Source organism: Neovison vison, chromosome 6, assembly GCF_020171115.1.
Source record: "Neovison vison isolate M4711 chromosome 6, ASM_NN_V1, whole genome shotgun sequence".
NCBI classification, from domain to species: domain Eukaryota; kingdom Metazoa; phylum Chordata; class Mammalia; order Carnivora; family Mustelidae; genus Neogale; species Neogale vison.
This window is the reverse complement of record NC_058096.1, coordinates 48,374,641-48,397,760: the sequence shown is the minus strand read 5'-3', so window position 1 is coordinate 48,397,760 and position 23,120 is coordinate 48,374,641. Positions and strand designations below refer to the sequence as shown.

Below are 23,120 nucleotides of genomic sequence, written 5' to 3'. Positions count from 1 at the left end.
TTTTATATGGCTGGGTGATACAACTCTGACTCCTGTTCAATACCCAGAGCAGTGCCATAAACTTATTTGGCTCTAAAAAAAATTGTTGAATGAATAAGTAATTGAATGAAGAAAAACTAAATTTGCTATATGCCTATTGCATGCTAGGGCCAGTATCAAATATTTTATGCATGTCATCTCATTGAATCCTCACAGCATTACCATTTTGTAGGTTTTGTTTGTTTTTTTAAATTTTATTTATTTATTTAGTTGTCAGAGAGAGAGAGAGAGAGCACACACGCACAAGCGGGCAGAGTGGCAGGAAGAGGTAGAGAGAGAAGCAGGCTCCCTGCCGAGCACAGAGCCTGATGCAGAACTCGATCCCGGACTCTGGGCTAAAGGCAGAGGCTTAACCGACTGAGCCACCCAGGCATCCCCCATTTTGTAGGTTTTAATAGTCTTGTTTTATACATTTGTTTGTTGCCTATCTCTCATCATGAAGTGTAAGCCCTCGAGGGCAAAAAGTGTCTGATTAATTTCTGTAGCTTTGTAGTTCTACTTCCCAAGCAATGCCTGATACATAGATGATGCTCAGTGTAAGTTAGATAAGGGATGAGATAAGTGACAGAACCAACAAATGACACGTCAGTGTCAAGGCTCAAACCCAAGTCTGTTCAACTCTAAGCCTGTACACTTTGTGGCTATGTCATTTGGCTCTGTGTGTATTAAATGTTGTCAACTGCTCCAGGCCTCACGATAATTTTAAGAATAAAATTTGAATCAGAAGAAAATGATCCTCCATACCATACTCCAATCAAAATCATGAACAGTAATTACAGTTGTCACTTGCTTTATTTACTTCTAAAGAATGTACCTAATATTGTAGGAAGGATAATTGGCTGGTTCATGAATTTTCTGTTTCCTCTTCAAACATCTGCTTATAATTGTCTTCTTACCTTAATGCGAGGTCATCCATGGTTCAATAAATGGTATGTGTTTGAGCATCATTTGGGTGTCAGTTGAATTCCATAAGCCTTGTCTCTCTCACCATGAGAAAGATATTAGCCAAAGTTTGCATATGCCAAAAGTGAAGACAAAATTATAAAGCATGAATTAAATAAATGACATTTAGCAGAAAATTATAATTAAGCTTTTAGCTAATTTTCCTTTCTGCTAGAATTTGGCTTTTAGTTCAACAATACCATTTCACAGTCGTGTACACTATGGGGCAAGCCCCAGAAAGCTTCTGGACAGTTTGTAGTTCCCAGTGGCATGCAAATCTTTAAACTGTATATTGAAATTGAACAATAGAGTAGAGATTCTAGATTTCCATTCCCACTACCACTTAATAAAGGAACCAAATAACTGTGAATGCATTTTAGAGATGAATGAGAGCTTCATTCATAAAGCATTTTAGGAACCTTTCAGTGTAAATGCAAACTATTTTTAAATCTTGTGATTCCATAATGAAAATGTTTTCCTGAACAATTTGGACTGCTCTGTAATAATTCTAATGGTTTCCCTATTTTAAGTACCTTTCAAAAATACCCACAGCATGTCTTTTAGAAATAGATGGGCAAAAAAAGAAAAAGAAAAAGTAATAGATGGAAAGTATTAACCAAATGGAAGCATATATTGAAAGGTTTCTGCTAAAACAATGAAACCAAAATAATCTGTAAAATGAGGGAGTTGAACTAAATGATCTCTAAGGCTGCTTTCAGTCATAGGGGAAAGAAAACCTATGACTCTAACTCTGAAAAACCTTAGCCAAAGTTAAAGCCTGACTACAATTCACATGTCTTGTTTTTCATGCCTTATATGATAAAATCTGGCTCACTAATGTAACTCATATCTGGAGGGAAGTTAGCAACCTATGTGAACTCATCCACTTGTTTTAATTAACTTATCATTTCATCTACATGTTTAATAAAATGGTCATAATATAACAAGAACTTCCAGTTAAAGGAAGAGGTATTTTCAGAAATGTGTTTTCCTTTTTTTTTTTTTTTTGCAAAAGTGGTGACAGAATTTCAAAACTCAATTTTATATTCCACAGTTATAATTTTATGCCATGATTTCTATGAAAAAAAAGAGCTGCTATTGCAGCACCTCTCCCAATCATAATAATATCTTACATTCATATCATGCTTTATAGTTTAACAAACTTATTTTTTCAGTTTTTAAATTTCCTATCACATTCACCTCATTGTCTCCTCAAAACTTTCTCATCACTTCTTGAGCACCTTGTCTCCTGGTCACCTCATCCTCCATCTTTGATCACCTCAGTGGCCCTGAGGAGAGAGTTTGGCAGATATTCTCATTCAGAGATGAGGAAAGCAAAACTCAGGGAGATGAGGTAACCAGCTGGTGGGTGATGAGGCCTCAGATTACAATTTATATTATGTCTGTAAAGTTAATTTGAGTAAAGCTTTTGAATGGAAAGGAATCATTTTGGTAACTGAAAACAGATATAAAGCCTGACACATAGCTAAACAAGTATTTGTTGAACTAATAAATGGACTTTAAATTTTTAATAGGACCTCATTTTTAGAAACTACAATTCTTTTGCGAAACAATAAGGCAGCTTATATCAAGAACCATAAGAATGTCTGTTGGATACCCTTTGATCCAGGAATAATACTTCAAAAATTTTTTCATAAAGAAAAAGGGAACCCTATTACACAGTTGGTGGGAATGCAACCTGGTGTAGCCACTCTGGAAAACAGTATAGAGGTTCCTCAAGACAGTAAAAATAGAGCTACTGTATGACTCAGCAATCATGCTATTAAGTATTTATCCCAAAGATGCAAATGTAGTTATCCAAAGGATCCAAACTATAAACCAGTGTTCATAGTAGCAAAGTCCACAATAGCCAAACTATGGAAAGAACTATGGAAAGAGTTGAGATATCCATCAACAGATGAATGGATAAAGAAATGGAATATTACTCAGACATTAGAAAGGATGGATACTTAACAATTTATATCAATGTGGATGGAACTGGAGGGTATTATGCTGAGTGAAATAAGTCAGAGAAAAACAATTATATGGTTTCACTCATATGTAGAGAATATAAGAAACAGTGCAGAGGATCATAGGGAAAGGGAGGGAAAACTGAATGGGGAGAAATCAGAGAAGGAGACAAGCCATGGGAGATTCTTAACTATAGGAAACAAACAGAGGGCTGCTGGAGGGGAGGTGGGTGGTGGAATGGCGTAATTGGGTGATGGACATTAATGAGGGTGTGATGTGATGAGCACTGGGTGTTACATGCAACTGATGAATTGCTGAACTCTACATCTGAAACTAATGATGTACTATCTGTATAATTATTAATACTATTGTAAGGCTCTCTTTACTTCCTATAAAGGGGGGGGAAAGGCACAGCTAACACAAGGCACAACATTTCTTCACCTATAATATAATAAAGAACTGTTTTAGCTCTGGCCAACAAAGTGAAAAGTAACTTAAATAACTTGAAAGTGTCATTTATTTTCTCTTTACCTCATTTTTTTTTCATTTATAGGGACATGATAATACCTTAACAATTTACTAGGATTTGGGTATCAATTGAGATTAAACATAAAATCTTACTGGAGTCTACCGTAGAGAAAAGAGCACATAGTAGAAGTATACAGCTTGATGAATCTTTACCAACTAAACATGCTCATGTAATAAACATACAGGAGGAGAGGCAGATGTTACCTTAGAGACATCCTTCATACTCCTTCAAGTCACTGTTCCTCTGCCAAAAGAGTATTCACAATCCTGACCTCTAATATACATTTTGCCTGGGCTTGAACTTTATATAAAAGGACTCATACACTATGTACTCCTTGACACCTGACTTGTTCTGCTCACCAGTGTATCAGTGAGATTCATCCACATTGTGTGCAGTTATGGGTCATTCCTTTTCTTTGCTGTATGGTATTCAGTTTTATGAAAATATTATAATTTATTTATACATTTTCTGTTGATGGACATGTGGGTAGTTTTCACTTCTGACTTTATGAACTGGAAAACAAATATATTCATTTTTCTTGAGTATATATCTAGAATTGTGATAGCCAGGTCATAGCTTATATGTATGCTTGGTTTTAATAGATAAGCTAAACAATGATTCAGAAATAGTTGATCCAGTTAACACTCCCACAAGTAATTTATAAACATCTTATTGCCACACATCTTTTGGTGTTTAATTTACATAAAATAATTTCTTAAGCCATAAATCTCCTTCAAATACAAGATGTTGGGGCACCTGGGTGGCTCAGTCGGTTAAGCAGCTGCCTTGGTCTCGGGTCGTGATCCCAGGGTTCTGCGACCCACCCCTGCAGCGGGCTCCCCCACTCAACAGAGAGCCTGCTTCTCCCTCTCCCTGCCGTTTGGCCTACTTGTGCTCTCTCTCTCTCTCTCTGTCAAATAAATAAATAAATTCTTTTAAAACACACACACACACACACACACACACACACACAAATATAAGATGTTTCCAAACTTTATTTTGCTAGCTTGTCTTGTTCCAAAGTAACTTAAGGTGACTCGAAGGTAACACTGTGAACATCTCTATTACTCACAGCTTCTTCCTGGACTGGTACTGCTCTCTGCAGCAGCCTTAATTAAGCTTTGCCTTTGTTCTGCCAAATAAAAGTAAGCTCAATGACCAAACTGAATTAAGCTTCACTAATTTTACTTGAGTGTTTCTCAGAAATGCTAATTATACCCCTTAATTCTATCGACAACAGACTAATTTCTCCCAATTTGGAAAACACAGAGAAGCTAACTTTATACCACAGGCCAGAAAAATTTAGCACATAGCATTACTTGAAATGTAAACCCAATTTCCCATGCAAAGTCAATAACTCAAACACTAAGAACAGAATTCATCTGATTTCTTTTATGTCCACTGTCTGTCTTCTCCACTTTTCTATATCTGACTTTGTGGACTATTTTAAGTAGTTCTACTAGAGGTGTTTTTGTTTTTTGTTTTTGTTTTTGTGAAAATAAGAGCAATGTTGGATAGAGACAAAGGGAAAAGCCTAATCTTAGCAATGGCTATGCTTATTAGCAGAGAAAGCACAACTGTGGGTCTGTTCTGTGATCTGACAAAAATACTCACACTCTGGGAACATTGGTGACCAATTGCCCCCTTCCTCCTCAGTTTTTGCAGATGTTGGCCTAAACTTCCTACTGCTTCAGTTTCCCCCTCCACTTGCTTTAAATCAAAGAGGTTTTACTGTTACTGTTTTATACACCTGCACTTTTTTTAAAAAAAAAAGATTTTTTTTGTTTTTTTTTTCCAATTTATTTATTTTCAGAAAAACATTATTCATTATTTTTTTCACCACACCCAGTGCTCCATGCAAGCCGTGCCCTCTATAATACCCACCACCTGGTACCCCAACCTCCCACCCCCCCACCCCCCCGCCAAGGATTTTATTTTTATTTATTTGACAGACAGAGATCACAAGTAGGCAGAGAGGCAGGTGGGGGTGGGGGGTAGGAGACAGGCTCCCTGCTGAGCAGAGAACCTAATGTGGGGCTCCATCCCAGGACTCTGGGATCACGACCTGAGCCGAAGGCAGAGGCTTTAAACAACTGAGCCACCCAGGCGCCCCTTTACTGTCATATTTCTTAAATATCTACTTAACCATATGTCACATGTGGTACCTCTGGAGCCACCTCATTTTCTTGAACAGCAATATAATATTCCTTTTTTTTGGCTATAATGTAATCTATTTAACCCCTCATAAAGAATATTTTTATTGTCGGGGCGCGTAGGTGGCTCAGTGAGTTAAAGCCTCTGCCTTCGGCTCAGGTCATGATCCCAGGGTCCTGGAATCGAGTCCCGCATCGGGCTCTCTGCTCAGCAGGGTGCCTGCTTTCCTTCCTCTCTCTGCCTGCCTCTCTGCCTACTTGTGATCTGTCTGACAAATAAATAAACAAAATCTAAAAAAAAAAAAAAAGAATATTTTTATTGTTTCTAATTCTTTAATTCTATACATATGCTGCAATAAAGATATTTGTTCATATTAAAAAACAAAAAAGAGGAAAGGCAAAGGGAGGAGAAGTGGACTCCCTGTGGAGCTGGGAGAAGGCAGAGGCCCCAATCCACTAAGCCACTCAGGCGCCCCTAAAGCAGATTTTTTTACAGTATTTACTCTGAGTGTAATTTCTCTTCCTTCTTTTCTTAATAACATTTTCTTTTCTCTAACTTATTTTATTGAAAGAATACAGTATATAACACATATGTAAAATATGTGTTAGGGGTGCCTGGGTGGCTCGGTGCGTTAAAGCCTCTGCCTTTGGGATGCCTGAGTGGCTCAGTTGGTTGGACGACTGCCTTCCGGCTCAGGTCAAGATCCCGGGAACGGGATTGAGTCCCGCATCAGGCTCCCAGCTCCATGGGGAGTCTGCTTCTCTCTCTGACCTTCTCCTCGCTCATGCTCTCTCTCACTGTCTCTTTCTCAAATAAATAAATAAATAATCTTGAAAAAAAAAAAAAAAAGCCTCTGCCTTTAGCTCAGGTCATGATCTCAGGGTCCAGGGATCGAGCCCTACATCAGGCTCTCTGCTCAGCAGGGAACCTGCTTCCTCCTCTCTCTCTGCCTGCCTCTCTGCCTATTTGTGATCTCTCTCTGTCAAATAAATAAATAAATAAAATCTTTTTAAAAATGTGTTAATTGACTATTTTATTGGTAAGGGTTTTAATAAACAGTAGGCTATTTGTAATTCCGTTTCAAGGTTGTCAAAAGTTATACACAGGTTTTTGACTGGATGGGGTGGAGGAAGGTTGTCCCTCATAACCTCCACACTGTTCAAGGGTCAAATATGTAGGAATGTAACATCTGTGATGGAAAATGTTCATCTTTCATATTCTTGTTTCTTTGTTTTGGTTTAGGGGTTTTTTTGTGGGGTGGGAGGGTAGTGTGCTTTCACAGTTATTCCTGGAAATCACTTGACTCAAAGCTCATGAGCTGCCTTCCACTGGATCATTTCTAGTTGATGCAGGCTGAGATGCTTCTCCAAGCAGGTTGTTCATCAGCCTCACTGTGTCCATCCCACACTTTCCATCTCCAACCCCCTTATTCAAAGACTTGTTACATATGTTTGATAAGAATTTAGTGGACATTTTCTCTTTATTACTCCATATGTGCAAAAATAAAATAGAATACCAACAATTAAACGATTAGGAGATTGGTACAGTGTACAATAATGGGTCCCAAACCTTAAAGTGCATCGGTATCCTGAAATAGTCTCAGCGCAGATTTCCAGGTCTGACTCTAAGAGACTTTGATTCAACAGCCTGGCCAGGGCCCAGGAATCTGCATTTAACCTATCGATGCTGATGGAGAAGACTTTTGGACCTTATTTTGAGAAACCTCACTTTGGTTCCCATTTAACAATGATGAAAATGCTTTCCACACCTGAGAGGATGCAAATCTGTCTGGCCCTGTCTTCACGCACATAGCTACTATGTGCTCTCCCCCCATCTCTCTCTTTTTAATTAATAGACTTTGTTTTTTAGAGAAATTTTAGGTTTACAGAAAAATTCAGCATAAGTACAGAAAGTTCCCATAGGCCTCCTAAAAATACCCTGTGCTCTATCTATTCATCCTACTTTCCCTTTCTCAAACCCTTGGCACTTACTGATTTTTTTTTTTTTTTTATTCTGTCAGCATTTGATATTGTCAGTGTTTGGATTTTAGCCATTCAAAGACGTATGTAGTGGCATCTCATCATTGTTTTAATTTGCAATTCCCTAATGACATATCGATATTGAGCACCCTTTCATATGCCTACTAGCCATCTGTATATGTAATTACTAATATCATCTACTCCCAGTCTGTATAAATATCTTTATTGGGCTGATGTCTCTTAATTCTTTCCAATCCCAGGTTGCTGTCAGCTTTAGACTGTTCCCAGTAGACATCTTGTTCCTTATATCCTCTTTATTCCTATACTTCATTAGAACTGAGGGCCCCGGATTTTTCAAACAATATACCAGTTCCTCTAGAGACTTTGACTTGGGCTTCTGACAAAGAAATCTTTATTAAATCCTTGAAAATAATATTATTCAAGAGACACACAAGGGAAGTAAGTGATGAGAAGAGGAGGTGCTATTATGAAAGTGGCCCCAGGACATTAGGTTTATCACAAAATCCTTTCCATGAGTCAGTTCATCTTTTCCATTTTAGTTTTAGGAAGGATATTTGACCCCATGGAATTAGGAGTCCTTTCCTACTTTTGCCAAACTCCCAACACCAATGAATATTAAGTGAAACCTTATCCAAATTTGGGGCTCTGTGGACCACAGAGGACCCTCTGCCTGAGTTATTGCTCCTGAAACTTTCACACAGCTGTTTCTGGAGAGCACGGAATGGAGGCCAAGTTTCTTGGATGAGCTGCAGTCAGTTTTCCTAGGATGTGGTTGATCCCAGAAAGTGCACAGCTAATTTATAAGACTAGGAAGAAGGCAGCTGCCTTGAGAATAACATATTGAGGATTTTGGAGGTCAAGAACTGACCTCAGTCCATATGGGAAACTTTCATTAGTGTGAACTGAAGAAGCTTGCATGAATCTATAGGCCATCTAAAATCTCTGACAATGCTGTTTTATGTTTTAGAATGAGGTCAAAGATGAAAATCTTGAAATACAGACTTTGTCTCCACATTGGCTGGGAGATTGATGGTATCTGAGCCATCTGGAAGGACGTTGGGGAATCAGAAACTCGTTCTTTATGCTGGTGCTGCTCCTGATCCTTGGATTTAACTATTATTTTCAGTTTAACAGAGTCCAATAGGTCTATATATTTTAATCCTATAGGAGAATTTTTCCATAGTCTTTGAGTCTCTAGAAGCCAATAAATCACATTAAGAGGCCCAGAATGTCTGTCTTCCTTTCTTTTTAGTGCCTCTACAAGATCATGTATTGTCTCATAGGATTGGTATGTGACAGATTCTATTTTAGGTCTTCCGATGATTCCTTCAGTCTTTCTTGAGAATCAGAGTTCAAAAGAATCCATGCAACTGGAAGTCACCCCCAGACCCCTGAATCTCGCAGTCCTGGTTTCAAAGAGATCAGTGTCTTCTTAAGGGCCATGTGGAGGCTCCAGTGTATTCCCAGGAGAATGCATTCCTTGTATTAAGAAGTTATCTACAGAACATCTTAAGAGTTCTATTCGGTGATGTAGTGACATAAGAAGACTGTGGCTGAAGGACTTTCTGAGTGGTTAAATAATGGGACTGTTTCAGTGAACCCAGTAAACCCTGGTTAATAAAATTCCCCATTGATGTGGAGACTATTCATTTCCAGTGAAACTAGCAAGACAGGAATCTCACACAACAAGCATGCTGTCCTAACTTGCTGGAAGATCCTGCAGCTGAAATCTACAGCCAGCATCACTCCATCTCTTTTTGATATTCAGCTTGTTCAAATGTTTAGCACACATGTAAAAGCTGCTCAAAAGGGGTTTTCGGGATCTGTCATTCTAAATTCCAAGCATGATACACTGACTCTGAGATTTTTTTGGTTGTAGTGTAAAATATACATAATATGAATTTTACCTTTGTAACCATTTTTAAGTGTATAGTTCAGTGCTATTAAGTATGTTCATAGTGTTGTGTGACCATCTCCACCATCCATCTCCAGAACTCCCCCATCCCTAGCCCTGGTTACTGCTCTACTCTCCACCTCTGAGTTTGACGACTCTAGGTGTCTCTTATAAGTGGAATCATACAACATTTGTTCTTTTGTGACTGACTGGCTAATTTGATGGAGCATAATGTCTTCTAGGTTTATCCATATTGTAGCATGTGTTAGAATTATATTGGTTTTAAGGCTATTATAATATATACAATTATGTATTATAGTGTTCTATAGTGTATTATTATAGTCTCTCTCTCTCTCTCTCTCTCTCTGTGTGTGTGTGTGTGTGTGTGTGTGTATTATTGCTCGATTATATTGTAATTGTACTTCTATATTCTTGAAAAATCACCATTCCATTTTCCACATCAGCTGCACCATTTTACATCTCCACCAGCAATGAGTTCAACTTTTTTTCACATCCTTGCCAACTCTTATTATTTTTGTTTGTTTGTTTGTTTTAGGATAATAGTCAACCTCATGGGTATGAAGTGATCTCTCTCTCTGCAGTTATGATTTGAATCCCCCAATGACTAGATAATGATCATCTTTCCTGTGCTTAGTGGTCATTTGTATATCTTCTTTGGAGATGTCTATTTGAGTCCTTTGCCCATTTTAAATTAGATTTTTTACTGTACTACTGAGTTGTAGCCTTTAAAAATATATTCTGGATATTAATCCCTTATCAGATATAAAAATTGTGACAATTTTCTCCCATTCTGGAGGTCATCTTTTCAATCTGTTCATAGTCTTTTTATGCAAAAAAGTTCTTATTTTTGATAAAGTCCAATTTATTTATTTTTTTCTTGCCTGTGCTTTTGGTGTCATATCTAAGAAGTCATTGTCAAATCCAATATCCTGAAGTTTTTCTCCAATGTCTTCTTCCAAGAGTTTTACAGTTTTAGCTCTAACTTCTAGGTCTTTGATCCATTTTTTAATATATATAATTTTCATGTGTGGTGGAAGGTAAAGTGTACAAATTTCCTTTTTTTTTTTGTACAGGGAAATTTAGTTTTTCTAACACCATTAGTTGAAAAGACTGTCCTTTCCCCCATTGAATGGTCTTGGCACTCTTACTGAAAATCATTTGAGCATACAGAGGGTCAAGCTTACGACTTTTCAGTTTTACAATGGCATGAAAGCATTTAGTAGGAATCAGACTTTGAATTCAGAATTTTGATCTTTTTTCAGGCTAGCAGTATGTTGTGCAATACTATCATGGTGTTGAGCAGCAGCAGTGAGCCAGAGCTCCCACCAGCCACATGATCACAAGGGTAAACAACTGATACACCTGTAACTGTTCTGTGCCCATACATCCATTGCTTTTTCACTTTCAGTACAGTATTCAATAAATTAGATGAAATATTTAACATTTTCTTATAAAATATGTTTTATGTCAGATGATTTTGCTCGACTGAAAGCTAATATAAGTGTTCTGAGCATGTTTAATGTAGGTTAGGCTAGGCTATGATATTTGGTGGGTTAGGTATATTAAATGTGTTTTTGACTTGTGTTATTTTTAACTTACAATGGGTTTAATTGGACATAACCCCATCAAAAGTTGAGGAAAATCTGTATCTGGGAGGGCTTATTTCTGGATTCTCTATTCTATTCTATTGGTCTATATGTCTATCTTTTTGACAGTATCATGGTGTTTTGATTGCCATAGCAGTGTAGTAGGTTTTGAAATGAGGAATGTGAGATTTCCAACTTTGTTCTTCTTTTTCAAGATTGTTTTATCTATTTGGGGTCCCTTGAGATTCCATATGAATTTTAGGATGATTTTCTATTTCTGCAAAAAAAGTTGATATTTTCATAGGAATTGCATTAAATCTGTAGACAATTTTGGGTAACATTGACATCTTAAAAGTATTAAGCCTTCTAATGAACATGGGTGTCTTTCCATTTATTGATGTCTTTAATTTCTTTCAGCAACATTTTGTAGTTTTCAGTGTATAAATCTTTCACCTTTTTGGTTAAGTTTATTCCTAAGTATTTTATTCTTTTTGATGCTATTGTAAATTGAATTGGTTTCTTAATTTTGGATTGTTCATAGAATATATAGAAACACTACTGAGGGGCGCCTGGGTGGCACAGTCGGTTAAGCGTCCAACTCTTGATTTCAGCTCAGGTTGTGATCTCAGGATTGTGAGACTGAGCCCTCCACTGAGCTCCACACTCAGTGCAGAGTCTGCTTGAAACTCTCCCTTTCCCTCTGTCCCTTCCCTGCTCAAATAAATAAATCTTAAACAAACAAAAAACCCACACACAACTGATTTTTATTGCTGATTTTGTATTCTGTGTGTGTGTGTGTGAAATTTTTAGGATTTCCTATATAAAATATCTTGTCACTTGTGAACAGAGATAGTTTTATTTCTTCCTTTTCACTCTGTATGCCATTTACTTTTTTTTTTTTTCTTGCCTAATTGCTCTGGCTAGAACTCCCAATACTGTGTTGAATAGAAGTGGTGAATTTCATAGTGGACATCCTTTTCTTGTCTCTGATCTTAGAGGAAAAAGTTTCACTTTTTCACCATTGAGTATGATGTTAGTTGTGAGTTTTTCATATATGGCTTTTATTATGTTGAGGTAATTTCTCTTTATTCCTAGCATGCTGCATGTTTTATTATGAAAGGTGTTAAATTTTGTCAAGTGCTTTTTAGGCATCAGTTGAGATCTTGGACCCTGAGATATTGTAATCTGGGAAGTGGTTCTGATTCTCAGCCCAAAAGATATTGGGAGAGGCCTCAGCAAATAAGAAATCACAGTTTTATTTCATAGATTGTTCTCTTCTTAGGAAAGCCAACCACTATTTTTAGTTACATCAATCAGATACAGATATTCCCTTTCCTTCTCCTGGCTACTATTTTCTTAAGCCCAGCAATAACTAACTATAGCATCCCCTCTTTCTTGCTAACAATTAGAAGAAGAAGTAAAAAAGTAAAGTAAATTAGAAGAAGAAGTAAATCAATTTAGACTTATCTATGACTGTCTAGAAGTCATTTTTATGGGATGGATTTGGTTTTTAAATTCTCATACAGTAAAACTGACTTTTTTAGTAGTGTACACTTCTGTGAATAAACACATGTGCAGATTCATGTGACTTCTACCACGATCAGGATGCTGAAGAGTTCCATTACCTTTTGCATTCTATCCCTTTATTGTCACTTCCTCTCCCTGTCTTAAATTCCTGGCAAACACTAATCTTTGTCATTACTATAATTTTGTCTTTTTGAGAATGTCATAGAGTGTATAACATGTTATATCTGTGAGTAGTAGCTTAAGTGTGACTGACAACTTTTTTAGCAATCATTTTGAACATCAGAATTATCTCAAAACATGAGCCTGATATCATCATCATCATGGTAGGAGACTATTATCATAGATTCAGTATGTTTTGTCAGTCTCCCAGAGCACCAGCCTCTGAACTTCCAGCAGTCTGCTGAGAAGAATGTTAGCCAAATCGTCAGAGTAATGGTTGAGGACTGGGACCAATCTTTTAGCAACTGGGTCACAAGAAAAATAGGAAGGCAGTACCATCTGTGGTACATGGTCGTTTTATGGACTACTACATGCTCTCATCCACACTTGAAGGACAGTGAGGAAAAAATGTATTAAGCTGAAAACTGTGGGACTGATTTCCAACAGATTATAAAGCAATTATGTTCTGTTTCCACTGTGATGGCCAGTAAATTAACTTTTTGGTCTGTTAGATGAAACACATCTAGCAGAGTAAAATGGAAATAGTCATATTTTACCTATTATCATGCTTTTGGCTGAAAGTAACAGGATATCCAGCTAAAAGTGGCTGGAATAATAAAGGGGTTTCTTATCTCACATAAAAAGTTCTCTAGAGGTAAGTGGTTCCAGGCCACTGAATCAGTGGTCTCAACAATGTCTTGAAGAATCCAGTTCTTTCCATCCTTCATTCTACTATCCTCAGTATGAAAAATTTGGGCCCTGGGGAGTTTTTTCTTCTTGGTTGCAAGATGGCATCATGTCCTCCTACAACTGCATTCGTAAGTAGAAAACAAGCGGAAGGGAAGGTGACAAATCTCTTCTGATATGTGCTTCTTTTTTTGTTTTGGAGGAAAATCTTTTCCCAAATCTCCCCAACAGCTTTCTCTTAAGTCCTATACCCAGAACTGGGTCCCTTGGTTATTCCTACCTGAAGGCAAAATATGTATCTAGCATTTTTATATTTATCACGTGAAGTGGGCTTTGACAGGAAGAAGAAGAAGGGTAAGGGAAATAACTTCTGGAAGGGTAAAAGATCTGCCTCTTCCCATTGTTGTGAAGATTAAATGCAGTAATGTGAGTATGCACATCTAAATGGACTGGGCACATTAAGGGCTCTCCACTCTCATTTCTTTCGTTTCCCCCTTTCTTCCCCTTCAGGTTTCCTTCCTCAGTCTCCACCTTTAAAAGTAAAGTGGAAATCCAGAAACTGTACTCACCTTTCCTAAACAAAGGCACTGCTTGTCTCTTTCACCCCAACCTACTTTTTGGATTTCTGCAGTTCTAGAGTCCACAAACTTTTTGGAATTTCCCTGAGCTCTCAAGAAAGTTCCTGACCTCAGACTGAGGAATACATTTTTTATGGCCAGCCCATGGATGTTGATTATAAAAAAAGAAACTAAAATGTCAACTATGTTTCAACTAAAAAATAAACGGAGAAATCTTTAGAGAACAAAAAAGAAAAACACAACAGAGTGTAAGTTATTTCTACAGCACTAGTTTGCACGAAAAATCATCTGTTTCAATGGAGTGAAGCTCTTTTGAGAAAAGAGCAAAAGGCACCCCGATGCCTATCTGGTCCGAATGCTGGCTCTGTGAGCCCCGTAACATGTTTCTTGCCATCGGAGCAATGACTTGAGTTTTTTCATTCCAACTGTGGCGAAAATCAATAAGAAAACCAGATCCTGCTTCTGCAAGCAGGATACAGACTCTACACTAATCAAAAAAGGAAGATTCATTATAAAACGATATTTTACTCTCCAGATTCTGAATCATTTCATGGACCGCCACAGGATTAGAATGGGGATATTGTAGAAGCTCAAACCTTTGAAAGGAAGTTTTTTTTTTTTTTTTTCCTAAATGAGTTCCTCTTGCTGCTCTCTGATTCACTGCAATCCGGATCTCACAAGTTCACCTCTTTCTCTTTTAATCATATCCCAAGGTAGTTACTTTAAGGGGGCATGGGCACGGTGTGGGGTTACAGATAAAACAGGGGCTGGGGCTCAACTGAAGATGCATGATGTGAGAAGTGCCAGTGAAATGCTGGCGCTGTAAACAGGGAAGAGGAAAGTAACGTTTCTAGAAACCGGGTTAGTAGCAATAAAGACTTACAAGGGCCGTGCTCTATTTGCCAAACCGAGGTTGATTTAGCAACGGACTCGTGAACCAGTCCTGATGAGAGGTACTCAGAGCTGAGCACCTGAATGACGTCCCTGGCTCCAAGATTGCGTTTCCCTGTTGTGCTCATTGGTGAGGCCCACTGAAACCTTCTGCATTGCTGTCACTCATGAACATTCATAGACAAAAAATGTTGACAACTACAGACCACGCTGCCATGGGACTCGGCTGGACACAGTGCAAAGGAAAACCACCAGCAGCTGTCTGAAGCTGGGCTTCTTTTATTAACATTTGGTTAATAGAGCCTTTACCATGAAACAAACCAGATGAAAACCAAGCCTTCATTAGGAAGGCTTAGCACAGCCTGTGACAGATTATGTTGTGACCAAGTCAGGAGGTTTTCATTAGCTTGCACACTGCTCTGTGCCCAGCATGGACTTAGGTGCTCCGGGATCATATAGAGGGAGTTGGAAAAGGAGCATGACCTCTCTTCCTTCCAGGAGGCAGACTGACATTCAGGAAACTGAAAGAATCCTATGTAAGGTGAGTGTGGGATTCATGCTCAATTGTGTGGGACAGGTATGAGAAGGTTCAAAAGGACACAAACATCCATGTGAGCTGAGCCCCTTGAGAGCAAGAGCCCCAGCAGGCTCATTTTGGTATCTCCAGCATTGTGAATTTGTCACACAAAGTAGGGGTTTAATTGATAAATTTCAAAGTTCAACTCTATATTTTTATTTACCCATAATTTCAATCCTACCCATTTTTTTCCCTTTTAATTTCATTTATTTGTCAGAAAGAGAGAGCACAAGCAAGGGGAGCGGCAGGTAGAGGGGAGACGTGGGCTCCCCACTGAGCAAGGAGCGGGGCATGGGATCCTGGGATCAAGACCTGAGCCAAAGACAGTTGCAGATGCTTAACCAACTGAGCCACAGGGCAGCCCAGTCCTACCCAATTTTATACTTGCTGTCTCTGCCTACACACTTAGAATATACACCTAAATTAAAGCACCTCAAAACACCAATGAAGTTTCTAAACAGTCACACTCATACACGCACAAACACACGCATTCACGTATAAACTCTCATTGATACTCATTTTTATTCTTGTCTCTCTTGATCTCGTGCTCACTTTTTCTCACTCCAGAACTGTTTCCAGAAGTTGGAGAAAGAGTTGAGTAGCACCTCGTTTTTCCAAGCCTTCACCTACCAGTTCACAAAAGCACAAGGATGAAGAATTAGAAAAGTGGAGGAAGAAGACAAGAGCATGATGATGGGGGAGAGAAGAGAAAGAAAACCAGAAAAATCAAGCTTCCTATTGTGAGTAGGAAATTAATTGTAAATGATGATACTTTTACCCTAACAAGGAGAAGGAGGATGGCTCCCAGATTTTATAGCAGGGTGAGCGTCTTACAAAGACTGACTGCTTTGGGCTTATTGACTTGTGGAGAAGCAGAAAAAAGGAAGCACACTCACATCTCCATTCTGTCATAAATTCCAGGGACTCATAGTTCTTGAAGAGTTTAGTTTCTTGCATACATACTTAGATTTTGTATAGGTCTTTCCCACTGAGCCAACTCTCGTATAAAATGAGATGAGTAGTACTTTTTTGGGAAAAGAGTCGATTACTTAGTGAATGCAGATGCCTTCTGTGGTGATTGATTTTATGGGTCAGGTTCATTGGGCCATGGTATATTTGATCAAACATTATTCTGGATGTTTCTGGAAGGGTGTTTTTGGATGAGACTTAACATTTAAATTGGTAGATCGACAAGTAATCTGTGACAAAGGAGGCAGGAATAGACAACAAAGAAAAAACAATCTCTTCAATAAGCGCTGCTGGGAAAACTGGACAGCTACATGCAAAAGAATGAAACTGGACCACTTTCTAACACCATACATACACATGCAGACACATACACACATACTTTAAAATGGATTAAAGACCTAAATGTGAGACCTGAAACCATAAAACCCTAGAAGAGAACACAGGCAGTAATTTTTTTGACATTGGCAGTAGCGACATTTTTCTAGATATGATTCCTAAAAAGCAAAAGTAAAAAACAAACTATTGGGGACTATATCAAATAAAAAGCTTTTACACAGGAAAGGTAACCATCAACAAGATGAAAAGGAAACCATCAACAAGACAAAAAAGGCCACCTACTGAATGGGAGAAGAGATTTGCAAATGATATATTCTTAAGGGGTTAACATTCAAAAGATATAAAGAATTTAAACAACTCAACACTGAAACAACTCAACATATTAAAAAATGGGTTACAGGGGCACCTGGGTGGCTCAGTGGGTTAAAGCCTCTGCCTTTGGCTCAGGTCATGATCCCAGGATTCTGGGATCGAGCCCCACATCGGGCTCTCTGCTCATTCGGGAGCCTGCTTCCTCCTCTCTCTGCCTGCTTCTCCGCCTACTTGTGATCTCTCTCTGTCAAATAAATAAATAAAATCTTAAAAAAAAAAATGGGCTGCAAATGACATGTCAGATAAAGGGTTGGAATCCAAAAATCTATAAAGAACTCATCAAACTCAATACCCAAAACCCAAATAATCCAGTTAAGAAACGGGCCAAGGACAAGAATAAACGTTTTTCCAAAGCAGACATCCAGAAGGCTAACAGCCACATGAAAATATGCTCAGTGTTATTCATCAGAGTGACAATCAGAGCAATACAAATCAAAACCATAATGAGGTACTACCTCAGACTTATCAGAATGGCTAAAATTAAGAAGTCAGGGAACAAAGATGTCGGTGAGGCTGCAGAAATAACATATGATCCAGTAATTCTAATACTGGGTATTTACCCAAAGAAAGCAAAAACACTAATTTGAAAGATATCTGCACCCCTATGTTTATTGCAGCATTATTTATAATAGCTAAGATACGGGTGCAACCTAAGTGTCCAAGGATAGAGGAATGAATAAAAAAGATGTGGTGTAAAGTTATACATAGATAATTACTCAGCCATAAAAAAAGAATGAGATCTTGCCATTTGCAACAACTTGGATGGACTTAGAGGATATCAAGCTAAGTGAAATAAGTCAGACTGAGAAAGACAAATACCATATGATCTCACTCATATGTGGAACCTGAAAAACAAAATAAATGAATAAACAAAGAGCAGAATCAGACCTATAAATACAGAAACAGATGGTTGCCAGAGGGAAGGGTGATGGGTGGATGGGCAAAATGATGAGGGGGAGTGGGAGATACAGGTTTCCAGCTATGGAATGAACAGGTCATGGAAATAAAAGGCACGGCCTAGGGAATACAGTTACTGATATTGTAATAGTGCTGTATGGTGACGGACGGCAGCTGCACTTGTAGTGAGCATAGTCTGACATACGGAGATGCTGACTCACTATGCTGTACAGCGTAAGTAACACTGTGTGTTGACTATTCAATAAAAAAATTTTTTTTAAGTGGCACTAATGGACAATAAAATTTGAATAGTTACAACATATATCATACTTTTTGTTTGCTTATTTATTTTTGAATATATTCATCTAATATCTGGTTAATATAAAAGAATATTCCTCCCAAAATTTTTTTTAAAGATTTTTTGATTTTTCAGTAATGTGTACACCCAGAGTGAGGCCTGAACTCACAACCCCAAGATCAAGAGCTGCAGGTTCCCCTCGCAGAGCCAGCCAGGTGCAACCAACCCCCTCAAAATTTAGTTTAAAAAAACTGACTAAGCAGACTGCCCTCTATAATGAGAGTGGTTTCATCCAATCAACTGAAAGCCTGAAGATAAAAAAAGGTGGCTAACCTCTCCTGAGCAAAAGGGAGTTCTCCAGCACAGACTTCAGGATTCATTTGCGACACTGACTCTTCCTGGTTTCTCCAGCAGACGGTCTTTCCGCTTGTGCGCATGCACACACACAGTTCTGCTTCTCTGGAAAACCTTGACAGATACAGCATTCTCTATGCTGATAAATAAACTGGAGATGCAGCAAATGTGTTCATGCCTTTCTCTAAGCAGCCCCATAACTGAGAAGGTGAGGGTCCAGCCTGGTTCAGGTGTGAGCTCTGTTCTCTCTTAGCCGTCTGCCCTGGAGAGTTCACCTAAACTTGAGAAACAATCGCCCAGGAGACAAGAACAGTGCCAACCCCTTGTATATTAGTTTTCTATGACTGCCGTAATAAATTACCACACACTCAATGCTTAAAACAACATAAATTTATTCTCTTACAGTTCTGGGGGTCAGAAGTCTCAAATCAAGATATCAGCCGTACTTCTGGAGGCTTCAGGGGAGGATGTCTCTTGTTTTTTTCAGCTTCTAGAGGCTTCTTATGTTCTTTGGATCACAATGCCTTCCTTGTATCACTCCAAACTCTTGTTTCCACTGCCACATCCTTGTTACTCTTCTGATCTCCTACTTCTCTTATAAGTATCCACACAATTACATTGGGCCCACCCAGGTAACCCAGGATAATCTTTCCACACAATACTCTTAGTTTAATTAAAGTCTCTTAGTTTAATGCAAAGTCTCTTTTGACATCTAAGGTAACATTCACTGGTTCTGGGATTGGGCTGTGGCTATCTTTGGGGTGGGAGGTAAGGCATTATTTGGCCCACCACACCTGGATACCAGAGGTCACTGGTTACAGATGAAAGGTTAGATGTGGGGGGAGGATGGATTCTGAGATTTCAGCATTGGGATTTGAAATTTGGTCTTTTTGGAAAAGTACTCAAGTATTCAGTGAATGCAGAAAGTTGCAACAAAGAAATGCTTTCTTGGCTGCTAAAGAGACAAATACAGGTTTGTACTGTATTTTTCTTTAACAAATGAAAATTCTCCTAGAGACATCATAGAGTAAAGATTCTTCCATCTTAAAAAAGAAATATTAAATGTTTTTTAAAGGACAGTATTCAGATCTATGTACACAAATCTGTGGGGACTCTTTGCCTGACAGCTTTACCAAGTACTTTGTTCAGTTTCCTCTAAGTTACCTTTATCAGGAATTTGAACTTTTTTTTTTTAAATAAAGATTTAGTTATTTGCCAGAGAGACAGAGAGAGAGAGTGTGTGTGTGAGAGAGAGAGAGAGGGAGCATTGCACAAGACCAGGGTGTGGGGCAGAGGGAGAAGCAGTCTTCCTGCTGAGCAAAGAACCCAAGGCAGGACTCTATCCCTGGACCTCTGGGATCATGACCTGAGCTGAAGGCAGATGCTTAACCGACTGAACCACCCAGGCATCCCAGGAATTCAAACATCTTAAGATGGACCCTGAAAAGCTCCCTCAACACATGTGATTCAAGTATTATAAATACATGTGATCATTTGCGTTCCAGAATATGTCATCCCAATATAAGTTTGAGACTTGTTTTGTGCCCTTAAATGACGAATACAACTTTTGAGAGAATCAGCAACTTTCAGTGCTTCCCTCTTGGCTACATGAATAACTTCAGGGAAACCTCTGGCTTTTCTTTTTGGTGAATTGCTGTATTGTGGGTGTTCCAGACACTCCACAATCTTTGCTTGGTATATTCTTAGCAAAGAAAACTTAACTTTGAATCCATAGAAACTGAATAAATCAGTTTTCAAAAATCATCCTGATGGCTCAATTCGATGTTCAACAATTGTTAAAAAGTCTATAATTTCGACCTGGCAATGAAGACTCACGGTCTGAGTCTGATTGAGGTTAAAGGATTCATCTAATTTTGGGGACCCCAGGCTTACATTACTCTTAATGATGGCACTCTCTCCTAGGCATTCACCTACCTCCAGGCACATAGCCTTTAAATAAATACCCGAGACTTGGTTTAGAACTCAAGGATGATTTATCTTCTCCATTCTAAGGACATTTTACTATACGTAACTATGCCTTTTCCTCTTCCTCCCTGTCTTCCTCCTCTTCTTCACTCTGAATCTCTCATTATTTACCTATCTGGGATTGTACTTGGTCGGTCAATCCAGCTCCCCCTGATGAAATATCTCAGTCATTTTGAGCCTAGTCACAAATCTTTGGCTCTGTTAGTTACTTCACTGTTCATTCTTTGTTTTCTGCTTTTCTTCTTAAAACTTGACTTTATTGCTGGCTGGGTGAAGAACATTTTCCTGTCTTTCAGCATCAAGTGAATTGCCATCATGGAAAAGAAGGCCAACCATGTCACTGCTCCTGTCACTGTGTAGGCAAGACCTAAGAAAAGGTTACTGCCTCCACTCCATGTCAAGGTGGAAAGAACAACTGATTTTTCTCCTCTAAACCTGGTTACTGGAAAATCTAAGACAAGAAGACCTGTTAAGGATTATTTCAACACTTCTCAGCTCTACCACTGTATATCCTAAATATATTAGGCTAAACCATATAAAATTGTAGTGTTTGTAGGTTTAAAAAAATGGTTGAATATTGAACTTCATGTTGTCTAATCTTTACCAATGTTGTATCTTCCTGGAATGAAATTAAGCAAAAACAAGCTTTCTCTCTACATAGTTGTAATCTATAAAAGAGATTCTGACACAAATAGATCAGACTGACTTACAGACAACTAAAAAATGGACAAATATATTTAATTTCCTTTGGCAGACCCAAGGAAATGAAAAGAATACAGATGTGCTTTATAGCAAACCTAAATTTTTGTTTGTGAATCAGGAGACCCAGGGTAGGCGAAAGTCCTTCATAACTAAGGTTTGAATTCCTACCTTGTAGAAAATTCTTCAAAATTAGTGAAGAATAAAAATAATGAGATATATGGCAAAACATTTTTTGTGGGAAAGCTAAAGGTGGTGCATTCATTTGGGTTTTGAAAAGGCAAACATCCCTCATTGCTGGGGAGAATATGTTTGAAGTGGGTTTGCTATCGTTAGCATTTTAATGATGTCATTTTGATTATGCATGTGGCCTGAGGTTTTTAAACATCTGGTGCCTTTTGTAAACCAAACTAATAAACAAATAAAGGCTTCTCATAGCAACGGCACAGGACTGCAGCATTTCCCAGCAAAGCTCTTAAAAGGCCTCAAATCACTTGGCAACATGCGATTTAAAGGCACAAGGAAACTGGTTAGGAAACAAGTTCTCTCTCTCGTTCTTTTCCATCAAAATCCCTCACTGTCACCAGGTCCCTGCATGCCACCTTGACCCAGCTGTGTGTTTTCTCTTCTTTCAGTTCCATTAAGAAGGTCTTTTTCTCAGACACAGAACATCTTTTTCCCCTTAGGAGTGGTATAGGTGTCTGCTGCAGCTCTGATTTAGTCCTTCTCCTTGCGTGGCAGCAAGGCCGTGAGGCAGGCTGGGTACTACTCACACCAGGGCTCTGCTCAGGAGGTGCAAATGTAGGGCTGAAGCTCAGGGTCCAGGTTCTGCTTGCAAGATTTAGGCTCAAGAGTCATCAGCATTAAAATAGGACTGTGAATGAAGTCACTCAAGGAGAGCTTGACTCCAGAGGAGAAACCGTGTCTCCTCTGTTTGGAACATGGAGTCCCTTATGTTTCCCTCAACTCAAAACCCCTGGGCATGCATGGTGAGGACAGCAGTAAATGATGGGTTTCTTTCTTCCTGTTTTGTGACTACAACGCTACCTGCTTTACTGATACGGGAATCATAGACAAAGTTGGGATCAGAAGGTCTAATTTGGGAGACCACTGTCAAGTAACTTTCAATCTCAAATTTGGGGGGGGTGGCTTGCTGAAATCCTATTAAAAAGGTAATATTCTATGGTTTACTCTTAGATCTGTATGTATAAGGCTGCATAAGAGAAACAGGTCTGTAGCTTTCATTTTTATTTAGGGAGAAATGAAAATGAAGGAACTGAAGGAGGCAACAAGCTGAGAAGCAGAGAGGGTGTCACATCAGTGATGCATCTCTGACTGAGGAATGTCTCCCCACACCCCCCACTTCCCCACCCCCACCTGGTCAGAATGGAGATGTCCCACACTCTAGGATAGAAAAAAAAACATGGAGTGGGGAACTAGAGCTCATATAGTCATTCACTTCTTCTAAACTATTTCTCATTCAAGCTCCCCTAGATGTAAAGAAACTACTAAGGCAGTAGACAGTTTTGTGGTAAGATCCTCTGGCCTGCTGGGAGTCCCATGAACAACTCCTACTCAGTAGCCCTGAGATTGTGTATAAATATATAATTTTTTTAAAGATAGTGTTTGGCTCTCACTTTGAAGTTAAATCTTT

General features: G+C 38.6%; 1 protein-coding gene across 1 annotated transcript in view; it reads right to left on the bottom strand.

Moving 5' to 3' along the window:
- Positions 1 to 14,346: 14,346 nt before the first annotated feature.
- The window catches only part of LOC122910048 (cell cycle control protein 50C-like), a 28,313-nt gene continuing 19,539 nt past the window's right edge, over positions 14,347 to 23,120 (bottom strand). The window contains exons 7-8 of the mRNA XM_044254794.1: positions 20,977 to 21,218; positions 14,347 to 14,574 (exon numbers count right to left, since the gene is read on the bottom strand). Coding sequence (XP_044110729.1) covers positions 14,347 to 14,574; positions 20,977 to 21,218 — 470 coding nt within the window. The remainder of the gene's footprint in view (positions 14,575 to 20,976; positions 21,219 to 23,120) is intronic.